This window comes from Pezoporus occidentalis, unplaced genomic scaffold (genome assembly GCF_034315485.1).
Source record: "Pezoporus occidentalis ecotype Australia unplaced genomic scaffold, CSIRO_AGI_Poc_V1 ctg44, whole genome shotgun sequence".
Classification (NCBI taxonomy): Eukaryota; Metazoa; Chordata; class Aves; order Psittaciformes; family Psittacidae; genus Pezoporus; species Pezoporus occidentalis.
The window spans coordinates 2216097-2240703 of NW_026915769.1; the positions used below are offsets into that span (position 1 = coordinate 2216097).

Genomic DNA, 24607 nt, shown 5'->3' on the forward strand with positions numbered 1-24607 from the left:
AACTGATGGCACAAGCTCTGTTCTGGTCAGCTGTCATGATGCCCAGGTGCTGTATTCTGAACAGCCTTCTGCTGGGAGGTATCTAGCAGTTCTTGTGTGAGTGACAGTGACCCCTTTTTTTGGGTGGGCTGATTATGGAGGGGAAGTGAGAACAGGAACCTCTGTGTTGCACAGCTAAGAGGTCAGTGGCCGAGTCATCTCTCCAGGGTGAATCATATACTGCTCAGTACTCTCCTGTTGGCCAAGTAGAAAGCTGCAACCCCAAATTCATTACTTCTGTTGTGTATGTCTAGTTTAGCTGGAAAAGTATTATGGCTAACATACGTGGTTACAGGGTTTTGTAATTTGAATCCAGTCAAGTCTTGCTCTGAAAACCAGATGTGAAGAGAACATGTACACCTGGCAGTGTGTACTGGCTGAGAGCAGTGGCTCTGTACTCCTTGGGCCCTTAAATCACTGTTACTTCCTTGTGGAGGAACATCTATCCACACAACAAAGCTTCTAATTATAAATCCTGTACACACGATTTGTTTCTGTGCATCTGCCACAGACCCCTCTCTGGAGCTCTTAAGCTGAGAGGGGAAGCCATGGGATGGGATTCTGGTTTTGGGTTTGTTAGTGGTCAGCAACAGGATCTTTGGGAATTCAGTTTTGCCTCTTAGTGATTTTTTTTTTCTGGAAATTAAAAAAGGCTGCTTTATGATCCCCAAGACCTGTCTGGTGATCATATATGAACTGTTGTAAAATATCTTTTCAATATATGCCCCATTTTGGTTATAAAACAAGCAAGCTGTTCTGCCTCCTGGAGTCCAGTTCCTTCTTTAGTACTTCTTTCATTGAGTGGTTGAACCATAAATCCACTGAAAAAAGAAATAGTGTGTTTTCCATTATAGCTGCCATATGGCCTTATTGTTAAGTTTTAATTAGCTGAGATGGCTGCATGCACAATTTATTCGGAGTAAGGAAGGAAAGTGTGAGAGCTGGATGAGGAGGAGAGCTATTCTGGTGTCCCTATAGAGGCATGGTGTCTTTTTTACTCTCTTTAAATAGAAGAATGTGTAATCCTCAGAAAGTGTCTTTTCCACTACGTCTGTTTGGCAGATGTATGCATGTGTGTTATTAAACAGATGCAGACACTTCTGTCATTTTAAAATAGAATAGTGTTGTTGTGCTCTGGCTTGCCTTGTTCAGCAGATGGATTTAGAGGCTTTGCAAAAATGACAGGATATTATTCAGAAATTGTAGAATATGAGAAAGTATCAGGGCATCTAGGCTTGCAGTTTCTGCTTAATATATCTTCCCTGGAAGAGGGTTGTAAAATTGTCCCTTGGGATTATTGTTTGCCTTTTTCCCTGTGCATGGCTCCCAGTATTAGAGTAAATTGGTTCCACTGGAAAGTTAGACAGGCTGCAAGAAGCTAACACTGTAGATGTATCTTGGATCTGTTCTGAGTTTGGTCTGACAGGGATCTTGAATCTATAATTGAAATCATAGAATTGTTTAGGTTGGAAGAGACCTTTAAGATCAAGTCTGACCATTAACCCAGCACTGTCAAGTCCACCATTAAACCATGTCCCTAAGTGCCACATCTGCAGATCTTTTACATACCTCCAGGGATGGGGACTCAACCACTTCCCTGGGCAGCCTGTTCCAATGCTTGACAACCCTTTTAGGAGAAGAAATTTTTCCTAATAGCCAATCTAAACCTCCCCTGGTGTAATTTGAGACCATTTCCTTTTGTCATACTGATTATTATTTGGGAGAAGAGACCAACATCCACCTCATTACAGTCTCCTTTCAGGTAGCTGTAGAGAATAATAAGGTCCCCCGGAGCCTTCTTTTCTCCAGAACCCCAGTTCCATCACTAGCTCCTCATACAGCTCACGCTCTAGACCCTTCACCAGCTTCGTTGCCCTACTCTCCTGCTCCAGCACCTCAATATCTCTCTTGTAGTGAGGGGCCCAGAACTGAACCAAACACAGTATTTGAGGAGCAGCCTCACCAGTGCAGAGTACAGGGGGATGATTGCTGCCCTGCCCCTGCTGCCCACACTGTTTCTGATACAGGCCAGGATGCCATTGGCCTCCTGGGCACAATCTGGCTCACATGCAGCTCTGTCAATCAGCACTCCCAGGTCCTTTTCCCCCAAGCTGCTTTCCAGCTACTCTTCCCCAAGCCTATAGCATTGCATGGGGTTGTTGTGACCCAAATGCAGGACATGACACTTTGCCTTGTTGAAACTAATGCTACTGGCCACAACCTATTGATCCAGCCTATCCAGATCCCTCTGTAGAATCTTCCTTCCCTCCAGCAGATCAACACTTCCACCCAACTTGATGTCATCTGCAAACTTGCCGAGGGTGCACGTGATCCCATCATCCAGATCATTGATAAATATATTAAACAGAACTGTCCCCAGTACTGAGCCCTGGGGAACACCACTTGTGACTGGCTGCCAACTGGAGTTAACTCCATTCACCACCACTCTTTGGGCTTGGCCATCCAGCCAGTTTTTAACCAAGGGACTAGTACACCCATCCAAGCCAGGAGCAGCCAGTTTCTCCAGAAGAGTGCTGGGGGATACAGTGTTAAAGACTTTATTAGCATGTACAGCCTTTCCCTTATCCATCTTGTCATAGAAGGAGATCAGGTTAATTAAGCAGGACCTGCATTTCATAAACCCATGCTGACTGGGCCTCATACCTGGTTTTCCTGTATGTGCTGTGTGACAGCACTCAAGATGCTCCATAACCTCCTTCAGCACCAGGGTCAGGCTGATACGCCTGTAGTTCCCTGGATCCTTCCTCTGTCCCTTCTTGTAGATGGGCACCACATTTGCTAATTTCCAGTCAACTGGGACCTCCCTGGTTAGCCAGGACTGCTGAGAAGTGATTGAAAGTGGCTTGGTAGGCATTTGTTGTGGTTTAAGCACAGTCGGTAACTCAGAACCGTGCAGCTGCTCGCTCACACCATCCCCGTCCGTCCGTGTCCGTGTCGTTCCCCCGCCCCCCCCTTCCTCCCTGGCTCCCAGGGGGATGGGGAGGAGGATTGAAAGAATGTAACTGCCACGGGTTGAGATAAGAACAGTCCAGTAACTAAGGTATAACACAAATCACTGCTGCTATCATCAGTAATAATAATGATAAGGGAAATAACAAGGGGGGAGAAAACAGCCATTCACCACCCACCGACTGATACCCAGCCTGACCTGAGCAGCAATCTGGGCCTTCCGGGTAACTGCCCCCTGTTTATATACTGGGCATGACGTGCTGTGGTATGGAATACCTCTTTGGTTAGTTTGGATCAAGTGTCCTGTCTCTGCTCCCTCGCAGCTTCCCCTCCTCCCTGGCAGAGCATGAGACTCAGAAAGTCCTTGGTCAGAGTAAACATTACTGAGCAACATCTAAAAACGTTGGTGTTATCAGCGCTGTTCCCAGGCTGAAAGTCAAAAACACAGCACTGCACCAGCTACTAAGAAGGAGAAAAATGACTGCTACTGCTGAACCCAGGACAGCATTTATACAGTCAGCACCATTGTGTGGATTGCATCCTGCCCCATAGGCTTGTGTGTGTCTAAGCGGTGTAGCAGGTCATTAACTGTTTCCTCTTGAATTATGGGGGCTTCATTCTGCTCCTCATTCCTGTCTTCCAGCTCACAGGCTGGGTACCCAGAGAAGAGCTGGTTTTATTGTTAAAGACTGAGGCAAAGAAGGTGTTACATATCTCAGCCTTATCCTTCTCCTTTGTCACTATGTTTCTCCTGCATCCAATAAAGGATGGAGATTCTCCTTAGCCCATGTTTTGTTGCTAATGTATTTCTAGAAACACTTTTTATTGTCTTCTATGCCAGTAGCCAGATTAAGTTCTAGTTGGGCTTTGACTTTTCTAATTTTCTCCCTGCATAACTTCATGACATCCTTGTAGTCCTCCTGAGTTGCCTGCCCCTTCTTCCAAAGGCCATAAACTCTCTTTTTTTTTTCCTGAGTTCCAGTCAAAGCTTTCTGTTCAGCCAGGCTGGTGTTCTTCCCTGTTGGCTCATCTTTCAACACATGGGGATGTCCTTCTCCTCCACCTCTAAAACCTCCTTCTTGAAGAATGCTCAGCCTTGCTGGTCTCCTTTGCCCTTCAGGAGTGTCCCCCAAGGGAGTCTGTCAACCAGGCTTCTAAACAGGCCGAAGTCTGCTCTCTGGAAGTCCAAAGTAGCAGTTCTGCTGACGCTCCTCTTACTTCTCCAATAATCTAAATCTCTTAGTATGGCATTATTGCTGTGCCCAAGATGGCCTCCAGACCCACGAGTACTTCTCTGTTCACAAAGAACATGTCCAGCAGGGCGCCTTCCCTAGTTGGCTCCCTCGCCAGCTGTGACAGGAAGTTAACTTCCATGGACTTCAGGAAACTCCCAGACTGTTTCCTCTCTGCTGTATTGTATTTCCATCAGACATTTTCTAAGTTGAAGTCCCCCATGAGAACGAGGGTTAGGTATCATGAGACTTCTCCCAGCTGCTTGTAGAGTATTTTGTCTGCCTCTTCATCCTGGTTGGGTAGTCTGTAACCGACTCCCACTGTGTTATCTGCCTTGTTGGCCTTCCCCTTGATACTTACCCATAACCAGTCATTGATCATAACAGTCATTGATCTCTAGACCATCAAAAGACTCCCTAGCATACAGGACTACCCCACCACCTCTCCTTCCTTGCCTGTCATAGAATCATAGAATCGTTAGGGTTGGAAAGGACCTTAATATCATCTAGTTCCAACCCTCCTGCCGTGGGCAGGGACACCTAACGCTAAATCATATCATCCCTTCTGAAGGGTTCGTAGCTATCCATTGTAGCACTCCAGTTGTGCAAGTTATCCCATTATGTTTCTGTGATGGCAGCTCTGTCATAGTTTTCCTGCTGCGAAATGGCTACCAGCTCCTCCTGGCTGTTTCCCATGCTTATGTGCGTTGGTGTAGATGCACTTTGGTTGGGCTGTTGATCCTGCTATCTTCTGGGGAGAAGAAGCCCTAATTTCTACCTAGAATCATAGAATGGTTTGGGTTGGAAAGGACTTTAAGATGATCTACTTCCAACGCCCCTGCTGTGGGCAGGGTCACCTCCCACTAGGCCAGGTTGCTCAAGGCCTGGTAACCACTCTTATGACATGACCACTTTCAGTTGCTTCTATGGTTTCTAACACAACAATAGCCCTTATGTCTTTGCTGTTGCTTGGATCTCCATCCCCTACCTCCACTGAGACATCAGACTGAAGGACCTTGCTAGCACAATGTCCATTAAACATTGGTGTGTTGCCCCAAGGTTTTCTCTACCCAGCCTGGTTTTATCCCTTCCCCTCTTTCAAATGTAATTTAAAGTTCTTTAATGAGCCCTGCTAACTGCAGCACTGCAGGTATAGCTGCATTAGCACAGTGACGGGCCATAGTTTAAATTACCACTTTAGATCCTCAGTATCATTTGGCTTTGTATCAGTTAGTTTAAAAAGCTAACCTGTGGTGGCTGTTGCTCTGCTGACATCAGTATTAAGAGCAATAAGAAGGCTAGGGAGCTATTCTTGACCAAGCCGTGACTCTGACATTTAAGGTGTTTGTTTTATACTGTCTTTCCAACTGTTTATTTCCGATCCCTTAATTCCTGTTATTTGTATGTTAACAAGCAGATCACAGATGCTAACATTTGCCAAGCTAGTTCAGCACCTGGTTAAAAAGCCTTTTTCTGTCGGCTCTTTAACCAACAGGGAACACATGTGGATTTTCTTTTTCGTGGATAAACTGGTAAAACAAATTGTAATTTTTAGTGAGATATTTTTCTTACCATGTGTGACATTACGTGCAGATGCCATACTGCCCAGAATCGTGGTAGAAAGCATCCTCACTGGGTGCGTTCATTTGTTAAAAAATGTGCTATTGATCCAGTGGTTGGTAAAAGGTTTCTCCAAGAATGGAAATAAAATTAATTTGAAACCAGGGAATTCTACTTTCATACGGAATGCACAGGAGTTGAGCACTTTTGTTCCAGGGAGGCTGAGTAATTTGGTGCTTCGCACTATAGCTGGCCATATGATTCTGTGGAGCCGTACTGGGATTGTGGAGGATTTCATATCTATTACATTGGAAGAGTACAAATGGAGTAACTAATCCCTGTGCAAAAAAAGGGGGAAAAAGATCCTCACTGCTGCTTATGGTGCTTATGGTGCCGCTTGTGGTGCTGCTCTTATGCCCTTTGCCTGTTGTGATGTGTCCTGTGTAACATCTGCATTGATGACCTGGAGGGGGTGATGGAGTGCATTTTCGTACAGTATGCAAGTGACACTTGAGGGCAAGGGGATATAGACAGGCAGGAGAAACGGGCTGACAGGAGCCTTCTGAAATCCAGCAAGAAAAAGTGAGAAGTCCTGCACTCAGGAAAGAAGAGCCCTCTGCAATGATACAGGATGGAGACTGCCTGTCTGGGAGGCAGGTCTGCTGAAAAAGGCCCTGGGGGCCCTGGTGGGCAGTGAGCTGATAACTGCCAGCAGTGTGCCATTGCTGTGAAGAAGACCAACTGGGCTGTTGGGCTGGATAACAGGCACACAGCCAGTAGATTGTGAAAAGTGATAATCCCCTTCTACTTGGCACTCCTTAGATCCCAACTGATGCACTGTCTCCAGTTTGGGGGTCCTAAGTACAGCAAAGACATGGCTAAACTGGAGCACATTTAGCAATGGGCCGGATCTGTGAGGAGAGCTGACAGATCTGAGTTGCTCATCTTATGGAAGAGACTGCTTCAGGGAGATCTTTAATAAGCAGTCTGCTGATACATATGAGGAGATTATTGAGAAGGTCGAGCCAGGTTCTTTAGCATCATGCATAGTAGAGGAGAGACAAGTATAAACTGAAACATAGGAGGTTCAGTCTGGGCAAAGGGAGAAACCTTTCCATGCTGGGCACTATGAAGCAGTGGGACAGGAGGCCTGGAGAGCTTGTGCAGTCTCCATTCTTGGGGGTCTTAAGACAAGGCATGGTAAAGCCCTAAGCAGCCTGGTCTGATCTGAGAGCTGACCCTGCTTTGAGGTGGAGGTTCAGCTAGAGATCTCCTGCGTTCCTTTCCACCCTGTGTTAACAAATTATCTTACATGGCGCCCTGGCAGCTTAGACTCTTCAAAGGCTGGAATAAGGACATTTCTGAAACAGCATGAAGTCTGTGGTTTAATGATTTATGAGCATGTGAATACAAGGGTGTGCAGTGGAACTGCGCTTGTCATCAGAGTCCTTTTACAGACTGTAAACTCAAGTACTAGCAAAAGAACAATTATTTTTTTTCCTGCCTTTTTTGCCTGTCTAACCTTTTAGTGAGGAGAAAAGCATGGATTTCACTGGGTGGCCACTGCTATGGCTGCTGCTTTAGTGAGAGTGAGTTGAAGAGGCTGTGTAGTTAAAAAGCTATTTGGGGATTGACCGGAAGCTGAGCTTGAAAGTTTTGAGATGTCTAGCCCCCCTGAAACACCACCTTGTCTAGGTCATAGGACCTGGTATATGCAAAGGCTTTAAAAGAGACCACAAAAAGCTAGAACTGTGTATCATGTAAAACTTTGGCGTGTTGACTAAGTAAGCATAGTAGTAGCTGCAGGTCTTTCTGGTACGTGGTGAAACGTGACATTTTCTTGTGCTTTGGAAGTGTTTTGATTTGATTCTTGGGCTGGCTGTTGTTTTATGATTGTGTTTTGTTATCCCTTGAGGGCTGTGTTTGGGAGACTGGACTGGAATAGCAGTCAGAGGCCTGGGCTCCGCTCTTCCTAAATGGTCTTCAGCAGTTCCGTTAGGACATGGTGGTGCCTATTTCTTACTTAAACCTGGCAGAGTTATACATCTGAATGCTTTTATGGCAGCTGCTACCTTCACTGTACCTTCCCCTTCCACTGTGGACTGGCTTTTATCTGACCATGGACTATGAGTTCCAGACTTTCTCTTACAGTGAGGTCTGTAGTGCTTATTACTGAAGTGCTTGTCTTGGCAGGCTCCTCTGGTGCTCAAAGCAACAAGTAAAATAATTTTCCACATATGACTTGTTTGGAAACCACTGAGAAAAATTCTTCATAATTTGCATCGTCTGCGTGTATAGTGAGATATTTCAGTTCACTTTCAATAGACCGCTTTACTGCCCTGGATGGAGGTAGGACACAGGAAAGATAGAGCTGGGCACAAGCAACCTCAGTATATGGTACACTGAAAATTGTGTGTTGAGTGTTTAGGTTAAAGCTCCTAGTCTGGAACTTGTCCCTCCACTGGTCCTGTGCTCTGTTGAACTGAAAACTAGTATTTATTAGCAAACCCTCAACATGTGTGTTACAAATACAGTTGCTATAGAGGAGTGTTTTTCAAGGGTTTCCTTGTCTTTGTAGGTGACATTTGGGCAACTCCAGCAATTAGGCATGTGCACTTTTTGTGGTTTGCAGGATCATTTATCTTGGCTTATTCTTTCTGTAGAGTCATGCTGCACAAGCAAAAGAGTTGCTTTTTTGGAATTGCAAGTCATAGCTCCTTTCCATTTGTGTGAGCTCTGTACTGTCAGCTGGAGAAGACGGTGTCTGTTACTTCTTGTGCTCACCTGCCATCACTGCCTTCAGAAGTGAGTCTGTTACTCTATACTTCTCTTGACATGTTCAGAAGAACAAGCAACATCAAATGTTTTCATTACATGTTTACGCAGTAGACTGCATCTTTCTTTTCTGCCTTGCAGAACTTATTTTGAAGGATTCCTAGTTAAGTATTGCTAAGTGGATGTCAGACCTGTTGCAGAAGGAGACTAAAACAGATGGGGAGCAAATGCTGCAGATGAATTCTGGTCTGGTTCTTTGGTAGCTGTGAGGCTTGAATGGGATTAGTGTGGCTGCTGGAAAGAAGGCCTGAATGTTAAATACAATTGCTCTGTGTTAGTACTGTGGACTCACCTTGGCTTTTATCACTCTGTTTATGCCCAGGCAGCTGTGGGTCAGCTGTGGCTTTGTCAGTTGCTATCAGAGCCAGCTCAATACCACAGGGGTAGTCTATCTGTTGAGTTATTCTAGCAGCATAACTGCTTTGCTGGCTGTTGTATTGTCCATGGATGACTGATCAAGGTCAGGCTGCCCAGTGTAACAGTGTCTGGGTGAGGACAGGATCCTTCCTCTTCCTTGGCAGCTCCAGCACTGTACTCGAAAGGACCTGGAGCAGAAAACTGGTTCAGCACATAGTAGCTTGCTTTTTGCAGGGTTTGGTTTCTTGCTGAATTGAACCCACGTAACTGGCTAAAGGCCTCTCTGCTTAGTAATTAGAGTCTCATTTTGTTTGGTTTGGTGTTCAGTTGCCAGTGCTGATCACTCTGCTTAGTAATTACAAGAGTCTCATTTTGTTTGGTTTGGTGTTCAGTTGCCAATGCTGGTGATGTTGACAGCTACTCGCGGCTGCTGCGGTCTGTTAGTGCTCCTCTCTCCCAAGCTGCTGCATCTCTGCCTGTTCCCATTCTGCACCAGTGCACCCCTGCTTTTATCAGGAAGGATTGTACATGTGCCTGCGTTGGCCAGGTCAGCTGTAGCCACATGGATCATAGAATCACAGAATCGTTAGGGTTGGAAAGGACCTTAACATCATCTAGTTCCAACCCCCCTGCCGTGGGCAGGGACACCTTATGCTAAATCATATCACCCAAGGCCTCGTCCAACCTGGTCTTGAACAGTGCCAGGGATGGAGCATTCACAACCTCCCTGGGCAACCTATTCCAGTGCCTCACCACCCTAACAGGAAAGAATTTCCTTATATCCAACCTAAACTTCCCCTGTTTAAGTTTTAACCCATTACCCCTTGTCCTGTCACTACAGTCTCTAATGAAGAGTCCCTCCCTAGCATCCCTATAGGCCCCCTTCAGATACTGGAAGGCTGCTATCAGGTCTCCATGCAGCCTTCTCTTCTCCAGGCTGAACAGCCCCAACTTCCTCAGCCTATCTTCATATGGTAGGTGCTCCAGTCCCCTGATCATCCTCGTGGCCCTTCTCTGGACTTGTTCCAACAGTTCCATGTCCTTTTTATATCGAGGACACCAGAACTGCACACAATACTCCAGGTGAGGTCTCACAAGAGCAGAGTAGAAGAGCAGGATCACCTCCTTCGACCTGCTGGTCACGTTCCTTTTGATGCAGCCCAGGATACAGCTGGATTTCTGGGCTGCAAGTGCACACTGCCAGCTCATGTTCATTTTCTCATCAACCAACACCTCCAAGTCCTTCTCCACAGGGCTGCTCTGAATCTCTTCTCTGCCCAACCTGTAGCTGTGCCTGGGATTGCTCCGACCCAGGTGTAGGACGTTGCACTTGGCATGGTTAAACTTCATGAGGTTGGCATCAGCCCACCTCACAAGTGTGTCAAGGTTCATCTGGATGGCATTCCTTCCCTCCAGGGTATCAACCAAACCACACAGTTTGGTGTCATTGGCAAACTTGCTGAGGGTGCACTCAATCCGACTATCCCTGTCAGCGATGAAGATGTTAAACAAGACCAGTCCCAACACCGATCCCTGAGTGACGCCACTTGTTACTGGTCTCCAGCTGGACATTGAGCCATTGACCACAACTCTTTGTGTGTGGCCATCCAGCCAGTTCTTTATCCACCGAGTGGTCCATCCATCAAATTGATGTCTCTCCAATTTAGAGACAAGGATGTCATGTGGGACAGTGTCGAGCGCTTTACACAAGTCCAGGTAGATGACATCAACTGCTCTACCCCTGTCCATCAGTTCTGTAGCCCCATCATAGAAGGCCACCAGATTGGTCAGGCAGGATTTCCCCTTAGTGAAGCCATGCTGGCTGTCACCAAGCACCTTGTTTTTCATGTGCCTTAGCATGCCTTCCAGGAGAATGTGCTCCAAGATTTTGCCAGGCACAGAGGTGAGACTGACTGGTCTGTAATTCCCTGGGTCATCCATTTTCCCCTTCTTGAAAATGGGGGTTATATTTCCCTTTTTCCAATCGTCACGAACTTCACCTGACTGCCATGATTTTTTGAATATGATGGCCAGTGGCTTAGCAACTCCATTTGCCAGCTCCTTCAGGACCAGCAGGTGGATCTCATCAGGACCCATGGACTTGTGCACATTCAGATTTTTAAGATGGTCTCGAACCAGTTCCTCTCCTACAGTGGGTGCATTCTCACAGTCCTTGCATCTGCCTTCCAAGACTTGGGTGGTTTGGTCAGAGCCTTTGCCAGTGAAGACCGAGGCAAAGAAGTCATTCAGAACCTCAGCCTTCTCCAAATCCAGGGTAGCCAGTTCTCCTGAGAGCTTCCTGAGGGGGCCTACGTTGTCCCTAGTCTGTTTTTTATTTGCTATGTACCTGTAGAATCCCTTCCTGTTATCTTTAATACCTCTAGCTAAGTTTAATTCTAATTGGGCCTTAGCTTTCCTAACCTGGTCCCTAGCTTCTCGGACAATATCCCTGTACTCTTCCCATGCCACCTGTCCTTGCTTCCACTTATTATAAGCCTCTTTTTTCATTTGAATTTTGCTCAACAGCTCCTTATCCATCCAAGGAGGTCTCCTGGCCCTCCTGCTGCACTTCCTTCTAGTTGGGATGCAACACTCCTGAGCTTGCAGCTTGGCTATCTCGACACAAGTGTTACCCACCAAAAAATGCAGATCCTTCTTTCACACCCCCATCTCCCCCCAAACAACTTGATAGTAAGATAAGAACTTTCGTGGGTGGAAAGCACTAATTCACCTTCACAAACAAACAAAGCTCCAACTTCTCAGAAGCATTTCCAACTGGCTCAAGTATTGAACATGCTGCTACCACACTACATACAAATTTTACCCCTGGCAAGAATAAAGGGGAGATCTCTGTTCTGACAGTCACAGAATAGAGTATCATCTGTGTCGGTTTAACAAATCTCTGTAGGCAAGCGTGGCCTTCTCTTTGCAACTAAACTAAAAGCATTATTGCAGCCTTTTCCTAAAAGTTGCTTTTAGCTTTACTTTCTCCCTTTTTAGGTTTTTCCATTTCTTTGAGTGGCAGAGCTTGGCCATTGTGATTGCCCTGTCTGCCTACTGAGACACATAAATAATTTCCTTTATTACCACAGTTCTGCTCTGAATGCAGTCCCTTGATACAGAACCTTTATGTGGATCTGGTCATGTCTTTGCGTTTGATCTGCCTGGGACCATTAATTCTCTGTTATAATTAATGGAGGCTTTGTCTTCCTCTTGCAGTCTCTATCAAAAGATCTCAGAGCCTTTTGTAAATGTTAAGCGATTAGTAATGCAGTAGCAGAGTTGCGAGTTGTGTGTGTGGTTTGTCTCTAGAAAAGAGACAAAAAGTCTCAGTGTACCAGCATGCATTATGTTTGGGGATGGTTTTGAAATCTTTCAGTACAAGTTTTTTTTGAAAATGCCATCTTTTGTAAAACTTTTTTTTTTTTTTAAATGTTCCTAGAAGGCTACAATTTTGAAGATGGCTTTTTGTGAAAGAGTTTTAGATGTCAGGGGAAAATCTTGTGTGTGCATGGCTCCATGTATTAGTCTGTAACAGGCAAAGAGAGAGAGGAACAGGTTAAGAGATAGACACTGAAGGGTCTCTACCCACCAGGAACCCGCTGCCTTCTGCTCTGACATCTTCTGTGGGAAGTGTGAGCTCCAGCAGATGGTGAATCTTCTATGCAAGGGTTGGCAGCTTCATCAGGGGGATTTGTCATGTGGCCACATCTCACCTGATGTGTGAGTGAATGAGGGCTGTGTCACTGGTCTGAATGGTGTAGAAGTGATCTTGAATGTGGACTTTCTATTTTGCACATGTTTATCTGAGCTCTTAGGATACGAGTTGCAGGTAGGTGAGTCACTGTCTGAGAAAGTGCAGCTGGTCACAGTTTTGTCTCTGGGAAGAGCAAGGAAACTGGTGAACCAGTGAGACATTGGGGGCCAAAAGAGAGCTTCCCATGCAGTTTGAGTTATGGGATCATTGCACATTTCCTGTCTGTGTGCTGCTCTGATCCATGAGGATGACACTTACTTGAACAAATCATCTGTAATGGAGCCAAGGCTTACAGAGCAGTCTTACAGCTTCTAAAGTTAGGGTTTCATCACGAGATGAAAGTGCATCATGTAAAAGTTGTGGTCAGGCAGTGCCGTGGCGCAAGCTCAGCACTGGTTGAATGTGAAGGAAAGCACCATATCCAGAAACCCGTGCTGAGCGTCACAACAGCTGCTGCTTTCCGTGGGATGGGATTCAGCCTTGCAGTCAGAAATAACTACAGCTAAAATTAAGTAGCATTTACCATCTGTTTTTGTATGAGGAAGAGGCTTGCAGTCAGTTTTTTAATAACCAGGCAGTGAATGGTAAGGACTTAAGACACCAACTGTGCTGTTGATACCTTTTAAAATACACTAAAATCATTAAGAGTGAAGGTAGAAAGAATGAAATTGTTGACAGTTCTCTTTCTTATAAAAAGGAGAAGGCAGGGACATCTCTTCTTTTTATCGTGATCCTGCTGACTTTAAAGGCCATTTCCTGTCTTGTGGGAGATCCTTGACAGCTCTGGTGGCACTTCCAACTTTCTGCAGCTGATTGCTCCTGTTCTGTGCAGTTTGCCTGTAATCCCACGTACAAGACAGCCTGCCTGGCTTACAGATGTAGTGCTGTAGAGCACATGTGTATGTGATTGGCTCATTGTATTCATTTGTTTGAAAGGCTAGCACAGCTTCCAATGTGTCTAAATCATGTTGACTGCTGACACTGCCAAGAGATTGTTAAAACATTGGAGGGCTGCCAGGAACCCTTGCTACTTTCCTGGGGACCAGGAGAGAAGTGACCTTTTCCTCATGAATTTAAATTTTTCATTTAGGAAAATACTCAGGGTTTTTGCTGAATGCCTTGGCCTCTTGCCCATCCCGTGCTACATTTGAATTTTGATGGTGCTGGCGGATGGGGTACTGAAATGGTTCAGAGGACTAGTGCTGCTTGTTAATTGGGGATTGGCTCCAAGAAGAGACCTGCAGCCAGAATGGAGAGAGGCTCTAGCAGACATCTGGGAGAAATCATAGCTAATTCTGCCAGATACCTTTCCGAGGCATCATCCCTCTGTGCCTGTAGTTACACCTGTTTTGTCCTGTGTAAATTCACAGCTGAGTCATTTAGACCATTGACAAGTTTTACATTAAAGCTGTAACCATTTAGCAGAGTCTGTATTGTGGGTCAGGGTGGGGGTAAACTCTTTCCATGATAGAAGAGAATTCCCTGGATGGTGGGGCTGCTCATACTAGTTCTGCTGGCATATCTGAGGGAGACCTTTGCCCTGGCATGGTGTTCTGCTCGTAGCAAACAAACTGGCCAGGGGCAACAGATACAGGGAAGGTTCTGCTGGGGACCAGTCTGGACTAAGTGATGATACACCGGCCTGTATTCAGTTTCCTACCCCTTTATGTCTTCCTCTACTGCGTGTTTACTCTGACCGATGTATGAAATGAAATGATCAGGCTTTAGAGGAAGATACTTTACACAGTTCTCATTTGTTGCAACACAACAGGGGAAGGTGTTTTCTGTGGGGAAAGAAGGGAACTTGGGAATGGGCAGGTGAAGAGCAGGCAGTAAGACCTCATGTGAAACCTACCATGACTATCACCTGTTGTGCATGCGCATCTCTGCTCTACTAGTAAAATGTCCACCTGCATGGATGACTCATTTCATGTGAGGATCTGGCATAAGTCCTTACAGCAAAGCCACAGTTAAGTCAAGGAGCTTGGTGTTTGCCAATTGATTAATATCCATAATCTTCTAAGTACCTTTGGGTTTGTGAAATCATGGTCTGAATGCTGTTCTTTGTTGTAAATTTTCATTGAAACACCTATCAGGATCTATGCTGTTGGTCCATCCTGACTATTATTTTTAACTGTCTCCACTTGCTTATTGTGGTTTCTCTTTTTTTTCCCAGTGTTGCCACTTGGTTTCCTTTTCCTGCTTCTGTTTCTTTGCTCAGCAGTGATAAGTAAATACTGGGGCAAGCAAGGAAGATAAAAAGTCCTCAGCATTTGTTCAAGCACAGCATTGAAAGACTTCTGGAGTGCTGCAGGTGTTGGGAACACCCTGGAAAATTTCTCTTCCTAAGCACATTTACTTCTCTGCTTCTGCTGGCTGTTGATCTTTGAACCTGTGTGTTCTGGGCAGACTGTCGGGGTTGGGAACCAAACTGTGCTTTGTCCAGTGGGTACAGATGACTTCCTCAGGAAGCTCCTTGAAGAGAAAATGTCATCTTTGAGGTGCCTGCTCTTAGAGGACCAGCAGCAGGCCAAGTGAGGCAACTGGCTATCTGCAGAAGCAGCAAGGGTAGGGAAGGATTTCTGGCTGGGAGTACATGGCCAAGTACTATGTCCTCCCTCCTGCCCCCCCCGCACCTAGCAGCTGGAAGGCTATCTTAGTGCCTCCTCCTGTGTCACCATGCCCAAATTAACCCAGGTCTGGCAGTCCCGAGGTGGTAGCCCCTTATCCAGTTGCTGCCACTCCTTCAGTGTTCAGACAACCCATTTGGTTCGTTTGTGACCTGTTTGTGCTGCTGGGGCTGGGATGGCAGGGCTCCTGTGTAAGAGGCGCAAAAAAGGAGGTAGGAAGCATTATGTTTGTAGCAAGATCTCTTCATAAGCTGTCTGCCTAGGACATGGTGTACAGGCTCTTTGTAGGCAGGGCTGTCCCTGGGCAGCAAGCTTTGGGGAGGGCTTTCTGCTGAAATAACTGTGTCTTGTTGCTAGCCATAGCAGAGGATGTTTTGGTTCTGCAGGATCTGGCCTAGCCAGAATGGATCTGAAGTGTAGGGGTTTATCTTCATGTTGTGAGGGATGGCGGCTTAATACACAAATTTGTATTATTTTTTTCTTATAGCTTAGTAAATTGCTCAGAAACAAGGTATTTTTGTTAGGAAGGGTAGAGTTCATTTTTATATTAGAAGAAAAAGGAGCAAGTATCTTCATTGATTTTGGGGGAATAAAACTAGTTTAGGTGCATTGAAAAGTATTCTTGCTTGAAACATATGCAGCATTTTATTTACATAGCTTACACTGAAGACGGTACCATGTATTCACTGCCCAGAGGAGCTTAGCAGCTTTCTTCTGCAATTGCAGAGCGTTAGGAACAGCTATGCCCTGACCTTATTGAACACTTGGCATTCCCCAAATGACAGCAATGCTGTGATAATGCAAAGAGAGTTAAATCTAGAAACAAGGCTGGTACTTCCAAAAGGGGTCTGATGTAAGTGGAATTTGGGCTTTTATAGTCCTAACAGGGTTTAAAAATATCTTATTTCTAGTCTCCAGTTTCAAAATTATTTTTCTCGTGCCTCCTGGTGGACGTATTCCCGTTGGTATCACAGTGTAGGAGCTGCTCCAGTGGGAAAGCTCTAGTGGCGTGTGATGGAAACAGGCTGGGTAAGGTATGTTGTTAGAGCTCGTTTGGTCTGTTGCATGAGGCCTCTTAGCTCCCTGACTTTTGTTTGGAGTGTTTTTCAAGAAAATGAGAATGAGTGCTGAAAAGGAGTAATTAAGAGTTTCTTTAATGACTCCATTTATTAAGGGCATTAAATCTCGGCCTGTAGACATTGTAGTTAAGAGTGCTGTTCTGTTACCTTCCCTTTGCATACGAACACAATACAGAAAGCAAGCTGCACTTACTGCTGGCAGCCCCTTTTCCCCCAGGCTTTATGCCATAGTAGCTGTAACCCGCTGCTCTAACGCGGTTCATAAGCCATAAGGTCTCAAAATACAAGACTGTTGTTTGCTGCTTGTGGGGATTTAAGTCATGTTCAATTTAATGCTGTGAACCATAATTAATTAACATCTTGGAACTGCAATTAAGAAATGTGCTAACTTGTTCTAAGCACCTGTTTCAAGTATCTGTGTGAGAAGGAGTGGGGACTGCAGTTTATTCTGCTTCCGTGTCCTCCTCTGGGGCAGTAGGATCTCTGTATCTTCCCTTGTATCAAGCAGGATGTGATTCTATGGTAGGAAAAAAGCAAGTACTGGTGCAGATTTTGTTACATTTGCAGGCTGCATGCAAATGACTAGCCTGTGGTTTGATTTTCCAGTGGGAAAGGGGAATAGTGACTGTTCTTGAAAGAAGTGCTTGTTGGCATACTATGCCTATTAGTTAACTGTTCCTTCTTTTTTTTTTCTCCAGAAGAGTTTGTCTAACAGACTTTATTTATTTGGAAATCTTTGTTTTTCCCTGAAAAGAGTATGGGACTTGGACCTCTCCCAGAGAAGACTGCAATACCAAAAATGATCTTAGCTCACACTAGCACAGAACTGTCACTGAATAGATGTCACAGTGTCTTTGTATCTCCTGTTTTAAAGGCATGTATTTCAATAGCTTAGTTTATGACAAATAATTGTTATCAGAGTTTATGAGGAGATGTGCCTTGGAGAGTGTTAAAGTGTTATAGAATTGCTAGTGCTTTTCTTACTGACATTCTGTGAAGATACTGAAGAGTTATTCAGTACTTGTCCTCAAGTTTAGTTGCTCCCATGTGGCAGGACACAGGGAAGTATTTTAATACCCATTTTATTGATGAAGGGTACTTTACTGACTTCCCCAAATGAGAGTTGTAGGTTTAGGACAAGAGCTTGAAATCACAAATTTCAGATTTGTGTTCACCAGATCATGCCACATCTATTTTTAGTCAGTGGCAATGCTAGAATTAAATACATTTTCATCTTTATTTGGTAGGTCTCGCTTTGATTCTCTGAGACTTTTAATGAGGCCAGTAGCATATCACAGTTCCTGGTGTTCTGCAGCTGGAAAAGGTGGTGATGTCTGGGGGTCATGCTATCAGAAAAGAAGTTTGTTTTTACAGTTTGCTGTCTGCTATAGATCTGGGCCATCCTGCAGACAAAGCTCAGCCCCCTCCCTTTTGGAGAAACAAGCGCTCTGAGGTTGCTTTTACCACAGGATTGGGTTTCTTGCAAAATATTTTCAGCCAGTTATGTGGTAGCTTGGTTTAATAAGAAGCTATAAAAGGATGTTACTTTGATTTTATTTTCCACAGTGACTGCAGTTCTTAATTCCACCGTGATCCTGTTTTGAAATGGATCTACCAGATGTTTTCTCATATTATGAATACCCTCTTCAACCCCTACATATCTGCCAACTTTGCATTTATTACAGTTTTTCTTTCTTTTTTTTTTTTTTTTCTCCCCTCTCTTCAGTGAGTGACCTCCAAGAAGAAGGTAAAAATGCTATCAATGCACCAATGAACCCAAGCGCCGTGGACATTCATCCAGAAGACACACTGTTAGGTAAAGTATTCATGCTACAGAACTTGACTAAGCAATTGTTAATGAAGGTGGCCACTGTGACCCTCCTATCTTTTGTTTTACTGTTGAATGTAGATTCCTGAGTTGAAACTGTAAGAATTTGACATGAGAATTGAGAACTGTTGCATGTTACATGTAGACTAGAAATTAGAAACGTCTGAAGTGAAATTTAAAGAGCAGTGCCAGCTATGCAGGTACACCTAATCTAGTTTATGGGAAAGTTTATGGGTAATTTATGGGAAAATTGACTTGTTCAATGAATTGGCAGAGAACTTGAGTTCTTCTGTGATCACCCTGAAAGTAGATGGAAATTTTGCAAAGATTTAAGTGGAAAATACTGCTGAATTTTTCTGCTTAAGATTCAGTTCCATTAACTCATTGGCCAAGTGCATCTCAGACATCCTTCTTTAGGGAGGAAGTGGTGTCTTTCCCCTCTCTCTCTTTAGATAGGGAACTGAAGTACAGAAGGACAAACCTACAGAAAGCCCGTAGAAGTATGTGTTGTGGTTCCTGAGACTGTCTTGTCTCAACGCTCATACTACTCTGAACTAGTGGATGCCATGTTCCTACTTGGGTTACTGCTGTCACTTTGTAAGTGGCAGTGTAGCAAAATGGAACCTGATATTGGATGAACAGATGAGCATTTAGGCTGCTGAAAACAGTAATTAAATGTAATGCGGATAGAAGTATGTAAAACAAGCAGTGCTTTATAGAAAGAAGGTAAGTATTCAAATTCCTATTCTCTCCATCTCCCTGTATCCCTATAAGAGCAGCAGCATATTTTAATAATAAAAAGTGGTTAAATATTGTTGGAATAAATCATTTCTTTCCTGGAATTAGTTGAAGCAAACTGTCATGAAGACAAATAATAAAACAGTTAAGTAAAATCAAGAAGAGTTAGTCATTTAGATTTTCTCATTAGAAAATGAGTAGGAAATGCAAAGTACTGTTCTTCTGGGAAGTGGGCAAAGTATTGATTGTGTGGATCAGGAGTGTCTCCAGTTATACCTTTTGGGTACCACTAAAGCCGTGTATGACTTTAGAAGATGCAGGACCACTCCTAAAGGCCTCTCATGAAAGACATGACCACCAGTGAACCTTAAGCAAAGAACATTATGGGTCAAATCTTATTCAGGGTTTGTTAGTGTATTTTGGGTATGTAGTGGGTGTTAATTCCTTACAATTAGACTGCCTGACTCATCCTAGACAGTAATGAGGAAGTAAAGGAAAACAAAATAGCAAAAGAATTCACATTTCTCATAGTTTTTGGAAATTTGTCAAGTATATTCAGATAGCAGGGTCTTATTTTTTTAATAAAGATAAGGGGCCCTGGAAAATACTATGAAGTCTAAGGTAACCAGTTAGATGGTATAGTCTGTCTTGTGTCTAGGGTGTGCAAGTGTTATGTTTCACGTCTGACAGCAGTGAAGTGTAGCACTGCAATAGGAAGTCACTGTAGTCTGGTCATTGTCAGGTTTTTAAAGGGTTCCTCTCTGCAGTGTGGCAATGGCCTGACCAATGGTCATACCAAAACCCCTCCTTTGTTGTCATGCTGGAAGGAATTGAGAAACCAGTAGGAAAATAGGATTCCTATCGAATCCGTAAGATTTATGTATAACTATTTTAGCTCAAGAGATGTGGATCTCCTCTTGTAGCTGTGGCATCTGTATGTCACGCATCCGTATGTTCCTGTTGTGTAATAGCTAGGGTTTGCTTTACACTGAAAGGAGCAGATCTAACCTAGATCACAGATACCACTTGGCTACTAAAGGAGCTAAAAAGAAAGGTGTAGGCAGAGGTCTGCTACTTGAAAGCAAGCACCAGAATTTAAAATATGAGACTTGCTCCTTGTGCTTCTGATATCCATATGTATGGTAGCATTTAAGCACGTACATGATGCACATGTCTGTATGTGCTGTTGTAAAGGTAGTTGTGCCAGAGGCTGTTTGTGCCAGAGCCTTAGATCAAGTTGATTTTGCTATCAACAATTCTGTATCAAATCATCACTTCTAAAAATTAATCTTTATATTCATGCCTCTTGTGGTTGGTCTGTTGGCCAGTGGAGAACATCTCTCACACCTCTTCATCTCCCAGCAACAGAAGAAATAGAAGACCTTACACCTGAGATTTATTTTATGTTCATCCCCCATGCACAAATACAGCTGATATAAACTGGGGTAGTTTTAATTCTGCAGCTCAACCAGAGGCTAAAGAATTCATGCACTCAGGGTTGCATGTGGAAGTTTCAGAGAAAGCAGAGGGCAGAGGCACAGATTGTCTGCCAAAGTGTTACACTGAGTGTAGTACCATAAGATTCATGATGGTGTCATTTGGGACAGGTATCTTCAAATAGAAATTAAATACAAATTGAGGAGAAGGAGAAAAGCAGTTGACTGCACTTTTTGGCATGTTAACATGAACATGCCTCACAGGGTATAGAGGACAATAATTATCCCGAAGTATTCTGCATTCAGTAGGGTCTGAGCTAGGGAAGTTCAGTGGAAACAGCCTTATTTTAGGGAAGTTATCTTTCTGTGTAACTTTTAACACTTTGAACATTGTTTGCTAAGATGATGACTAGGCACTGCAATCTTCTGATCAGCTGACAGGCTACTTTATTAGCAATTGTTGCAGTATTTCAGCAGTGTACATTTGAAGTGGGTATCACTAAAGTTTCCCATTTTACTTGGACAGAGGAGAATGAGGAACGCACTATGATTGATCCTAACTCGAAAGAAGAGCCCAAGTTCAAAGAGCTGATCAAGGTAAGAAATCGCTGTTTTATTCTTCTTCAAAACTAGCGAGCCAGAGTCATTTAGAAGCTGGTTACCAAGAATGCAGTTGAGGAATTACAACTTGCTACTGAAGTGTATCTATGAAAACTGAGGTCATCAACAAGATAAGGCTAAAAGTAACGCGTGTAACAAGAAAAGGCAGAATATCAGAGTGCTCATAAACTTAGGTTTCTTCTGTTGATGAAAACAGGGAATAAGCTTTGGAAAGCATTGGTGAGATTTCAGGAGAAGAAGGAACGAGACTGGAATGAGCACGGGCATGGTAGGGGACAGCGAGGAGACCTCTGGTGTTACAGGAAAGTTGGCACTGAGATTCTTTTTGCCCTGTGTTCTGTTGTGAGGTTTTTGTAAAGACAAGTCCTTGGTTTGCCTGTGTGCAGATTGTCTTGAATCTCTGTTGCCACAGGAGACACATGTCCAAGGTGTTGATAATGGTGTTCCAGCTGTGCTGATCTGAAGTGTGGCTTCCTGCCTCAGCAGCCCTCATAGTTTCTGCCAGGCATAATGGAGAATTTGATCTTGAGGGACTAGTGTTTAGGAGAACCTTTTCTATGCAGTATGTTTTTGAGGTTAACATAGTGAAAACTTGAGCAGGAAGAAAAGAGATGGCAATTCTGAACAAATGGGATCCCTTTCCAAGAAGTGTTTGTGCTTGTGTTATACTTCTCTCTACACTTCCTCTTTATTGTTTTGAAATTATTTTTAAAACATACTTTTGTTAGAAACAACAGTGCAGCTGGATGGGCCTGAAAACTTTGGGTAGTGTATACTGTCTCCAGATAGGGGTTGGGCTGTGGCACATTGCTTTGAAGAAACCTTGTGCACCCTGGCTGCACATGTCTATGATTCACACAGCACCTCAGCATACCTCTCACCTGGTACATCTTTAAAACAAGCCCTTTGATCTGTTATCAACACTGTAGTAACATGTTTAGGATTACAAAACCACATCAAACTAACTTCAGCAAGGAGCTGTGCTCATATTTCTTTGTTATTCTAATTTACCTGGAATACATTGTGGTTTTAAATTAAGTGAATTTGCATGTTCTTTCTTTGTTAGCTCCTAAATCCAGGTATAATGGTCTTTCACTGCCTTTCAATATGTATTGTGGTTTCTTTGCTAGTGGAACAGCGATATTATCATAAATGATTCAGCTGAACTAGAGTTATTGCAGTGAAGGAACCAGATGCTCTCTAGATATATCTGGACTTGATACTGATACTAGAACTGTGTTGAAATTGGGAATTTTGCTATTGAATTTAATTTAATGTGAGTTAGTGGGTCTTCCTTCGGTGCATAGTCTAGCAAGGTTATAACTTCAGGAGGAAGGAAAATTGAGGCAAGAGCAGCACTTGAGAATGTGTCCAAGTGCTTTCAGTGCAGAATCAGGCCCTGGTTTGCTACACCAGTTTGCACTTGCATAAAGAGAGAGGTATCATCAATTGAACGGGAGCAGATGGGGTAGGGAACAGTGTGTAACTGGATCCTTGGGATCATCCTCAAAGAAGAGACATGTTCTGCAGAGTTCCTACTTGGAAATTATGTAATCCAGGTAACTGCTAATCATATGGATACCTCTCAGCAGCTGCAAGTTTTTACAGAAATTCAGGTAGAGAAATATTTTAACACTATGTTGGTGTGAATCTGTAACACAGGGAGAGGTTTGAATTAAGTTGGCAAAGCCTATTTTATGCCACAGAGTTTGGATAATGCAAAAAATTGAGAAATTTATTCCTTCTTTTCTGTTGTTCGGTGGTTAATGACATTTTCCAAGAGCCCCAGTGCTGGATGAGAATTAGGTGTGCTAAGTGCTATACAGCAGCGGCCAGCAGAAAAGACTGTCTGCCCCAGAGAGCTTGAAATGAAAGATCTCCATGGACTAGGAAGGAGTGAGGAGCTGAATAGATGGAAGTTTTTATAGTTCAAATTGGTTCTCTCTTTTCTCTGAGAGAGGAATGTGTCAATAGCAGCAACAGAGCCTCATGCTTTTGAAATTTGGCAGTATGACTTAGTTTCATTGGTGCCAGCCCAAAACTCTTTCAGCACCAGAGTTAGACGTGCCAGTGGTTTGCCGTCATTGATTTTGAGTGTTTCTGTTTTGTCAGTCGTATGCAGTTGGGTAAATGGGTCCCAGTGCAAAGCAGCAGCAGAGATATCTGTTGCTGACACTGCTTGAATATCTCTTTGTCTCCACAAAATACTGTTTTAATTTCTCTTAGCCTCATGCCATAGGAATTCTATGCATAGTGATTGATCAGTGCAAGCTTATGTGAGTGTTTCGGAGTAATTTTGAAAGAGCTGTTGTAACTCTGGAGTGACAGATTGTGTAGCATTGTGGTAACATGGAGGGACCAACAGGAAAAAAAAATCCCAAACAATAAAAAGCCTCATTTCTCACTCTTATGAAAGCAAATATATGGTGAATTCCTTTCTTGAAGGCTGCTTAGTTTGGGATGCTAAAATATGTGCTTTAAATCCTCTTCCACACATGAACATCATTAGGAACTAGAATTATGCCTCAGAGCGTTGTTTTTTATCATCACTGATGGTATTCTAAAAATAGTTGACCACAGTTTGTCAATATGAAGTGTTCAACAAAGTTCCCTCTGTGGATGGAAGCCTTTTTTGCCTTACTTCTCCTGCTCTGTGTGTAAGCAAACACAGTTTGGTACATGGCCAAGCAGACCTAAAGTGAAAATTCAGATCAGGAAAAAAGAGATGAGTTATCATTTTATCTGTCTGTCTATCTATCTATCTATCTATAGATAAAAATAATTTACTCATAAAGATCCTTAATTCTGATGTCTGAAATGTGTGAGCTTCTTTCACTCATTGCCCAGTATTTGCTAAGTGACAAGTGAACAACTTACTTAAAGTAAGCGTCTGAATTATTTGGGCTCTTTTGTGGCTGGATACAGAAGTATCTCGTGATTTATTGCTTTTTCTTGTATACTTCAGAGTCAGGTTTCCAGTCTATATGTTAGTGCGAATCTGTTTAAAATTCAGTTTCTAGTAATATAGAAAGTTCCCTTGGTTGGTTCATGTCAGTAATTTTAGAAAGTGTTTGGACTTCCTTCTAGCTCTCTTTTGAATACTTAACAATAAAAGGAGGCTGATCTGTGTGTCCTTTCCTCATTGTTCATGTATGTTTCTTTGTGTATTGGGTGTAAAGATGGAAAGAATCTTCCCCCCCCCTTTATGGTTCAGATATGGCTGACAGGTAAAAGTTTCAAAGGCTTTGTTGCTGGTTGTCATCCTAAACATAATTATGGTTAATAGGCTGTAGGAATTTAGCCAGAGACTTTGAAAATATATTTTAACATTTCACAGAAGTGTCAGATTTTCTAGGGTTTTCTAATGTATTTTGGTAGGAAAAGTCTGAAGAAGAGCTTTTATTAATTGAATCAAAATTTTTAGAACAGCAGCTTGTAGGAATTGGGTCCCATCTGAAAGCACCTTGCCTGATGAAAGGGAGCAAGTCATAGTTGCAGGATGCTTTCCCTCCCTGTAGGGACTTC

At 43.5% G+C, this 24607-nt stretch overlaps 1 protein-coding gene across 3 annotated transcripts in view; it reads left to right on the forward strand.

The window, feature by feature from the left end:
- Positions 1-24607, forward strand: part of PARVB (parvin beta) — a 70462-nt gene that overhangs the window by 8792 nt on the left and 37063 nt on the right. The window contains exons 1-3 of one of the 3 annotated variants that reach the window (XM_062634892.1): positions 8508-8606; positions 18186-18275; positions 20988-21058. In XM_062634892.1, coding sequence (XP_062490876.1) covers position 8606; positions 18186-18275; positions 20988-21058 — 162 coding nt within the window. In that variant the 5' untranslated portion in view covers positions 8508-8605. Of the gene's footprint in view, positions 1-8507; positions 8607-15436; positions 15593-18185; positions 18276-20987; positions 21059-24607 lie in introns of those variants that run through there. The other 2 variants (XM_062634891.1, XM_062634890.1) reach the window with 2 other exon arrangements.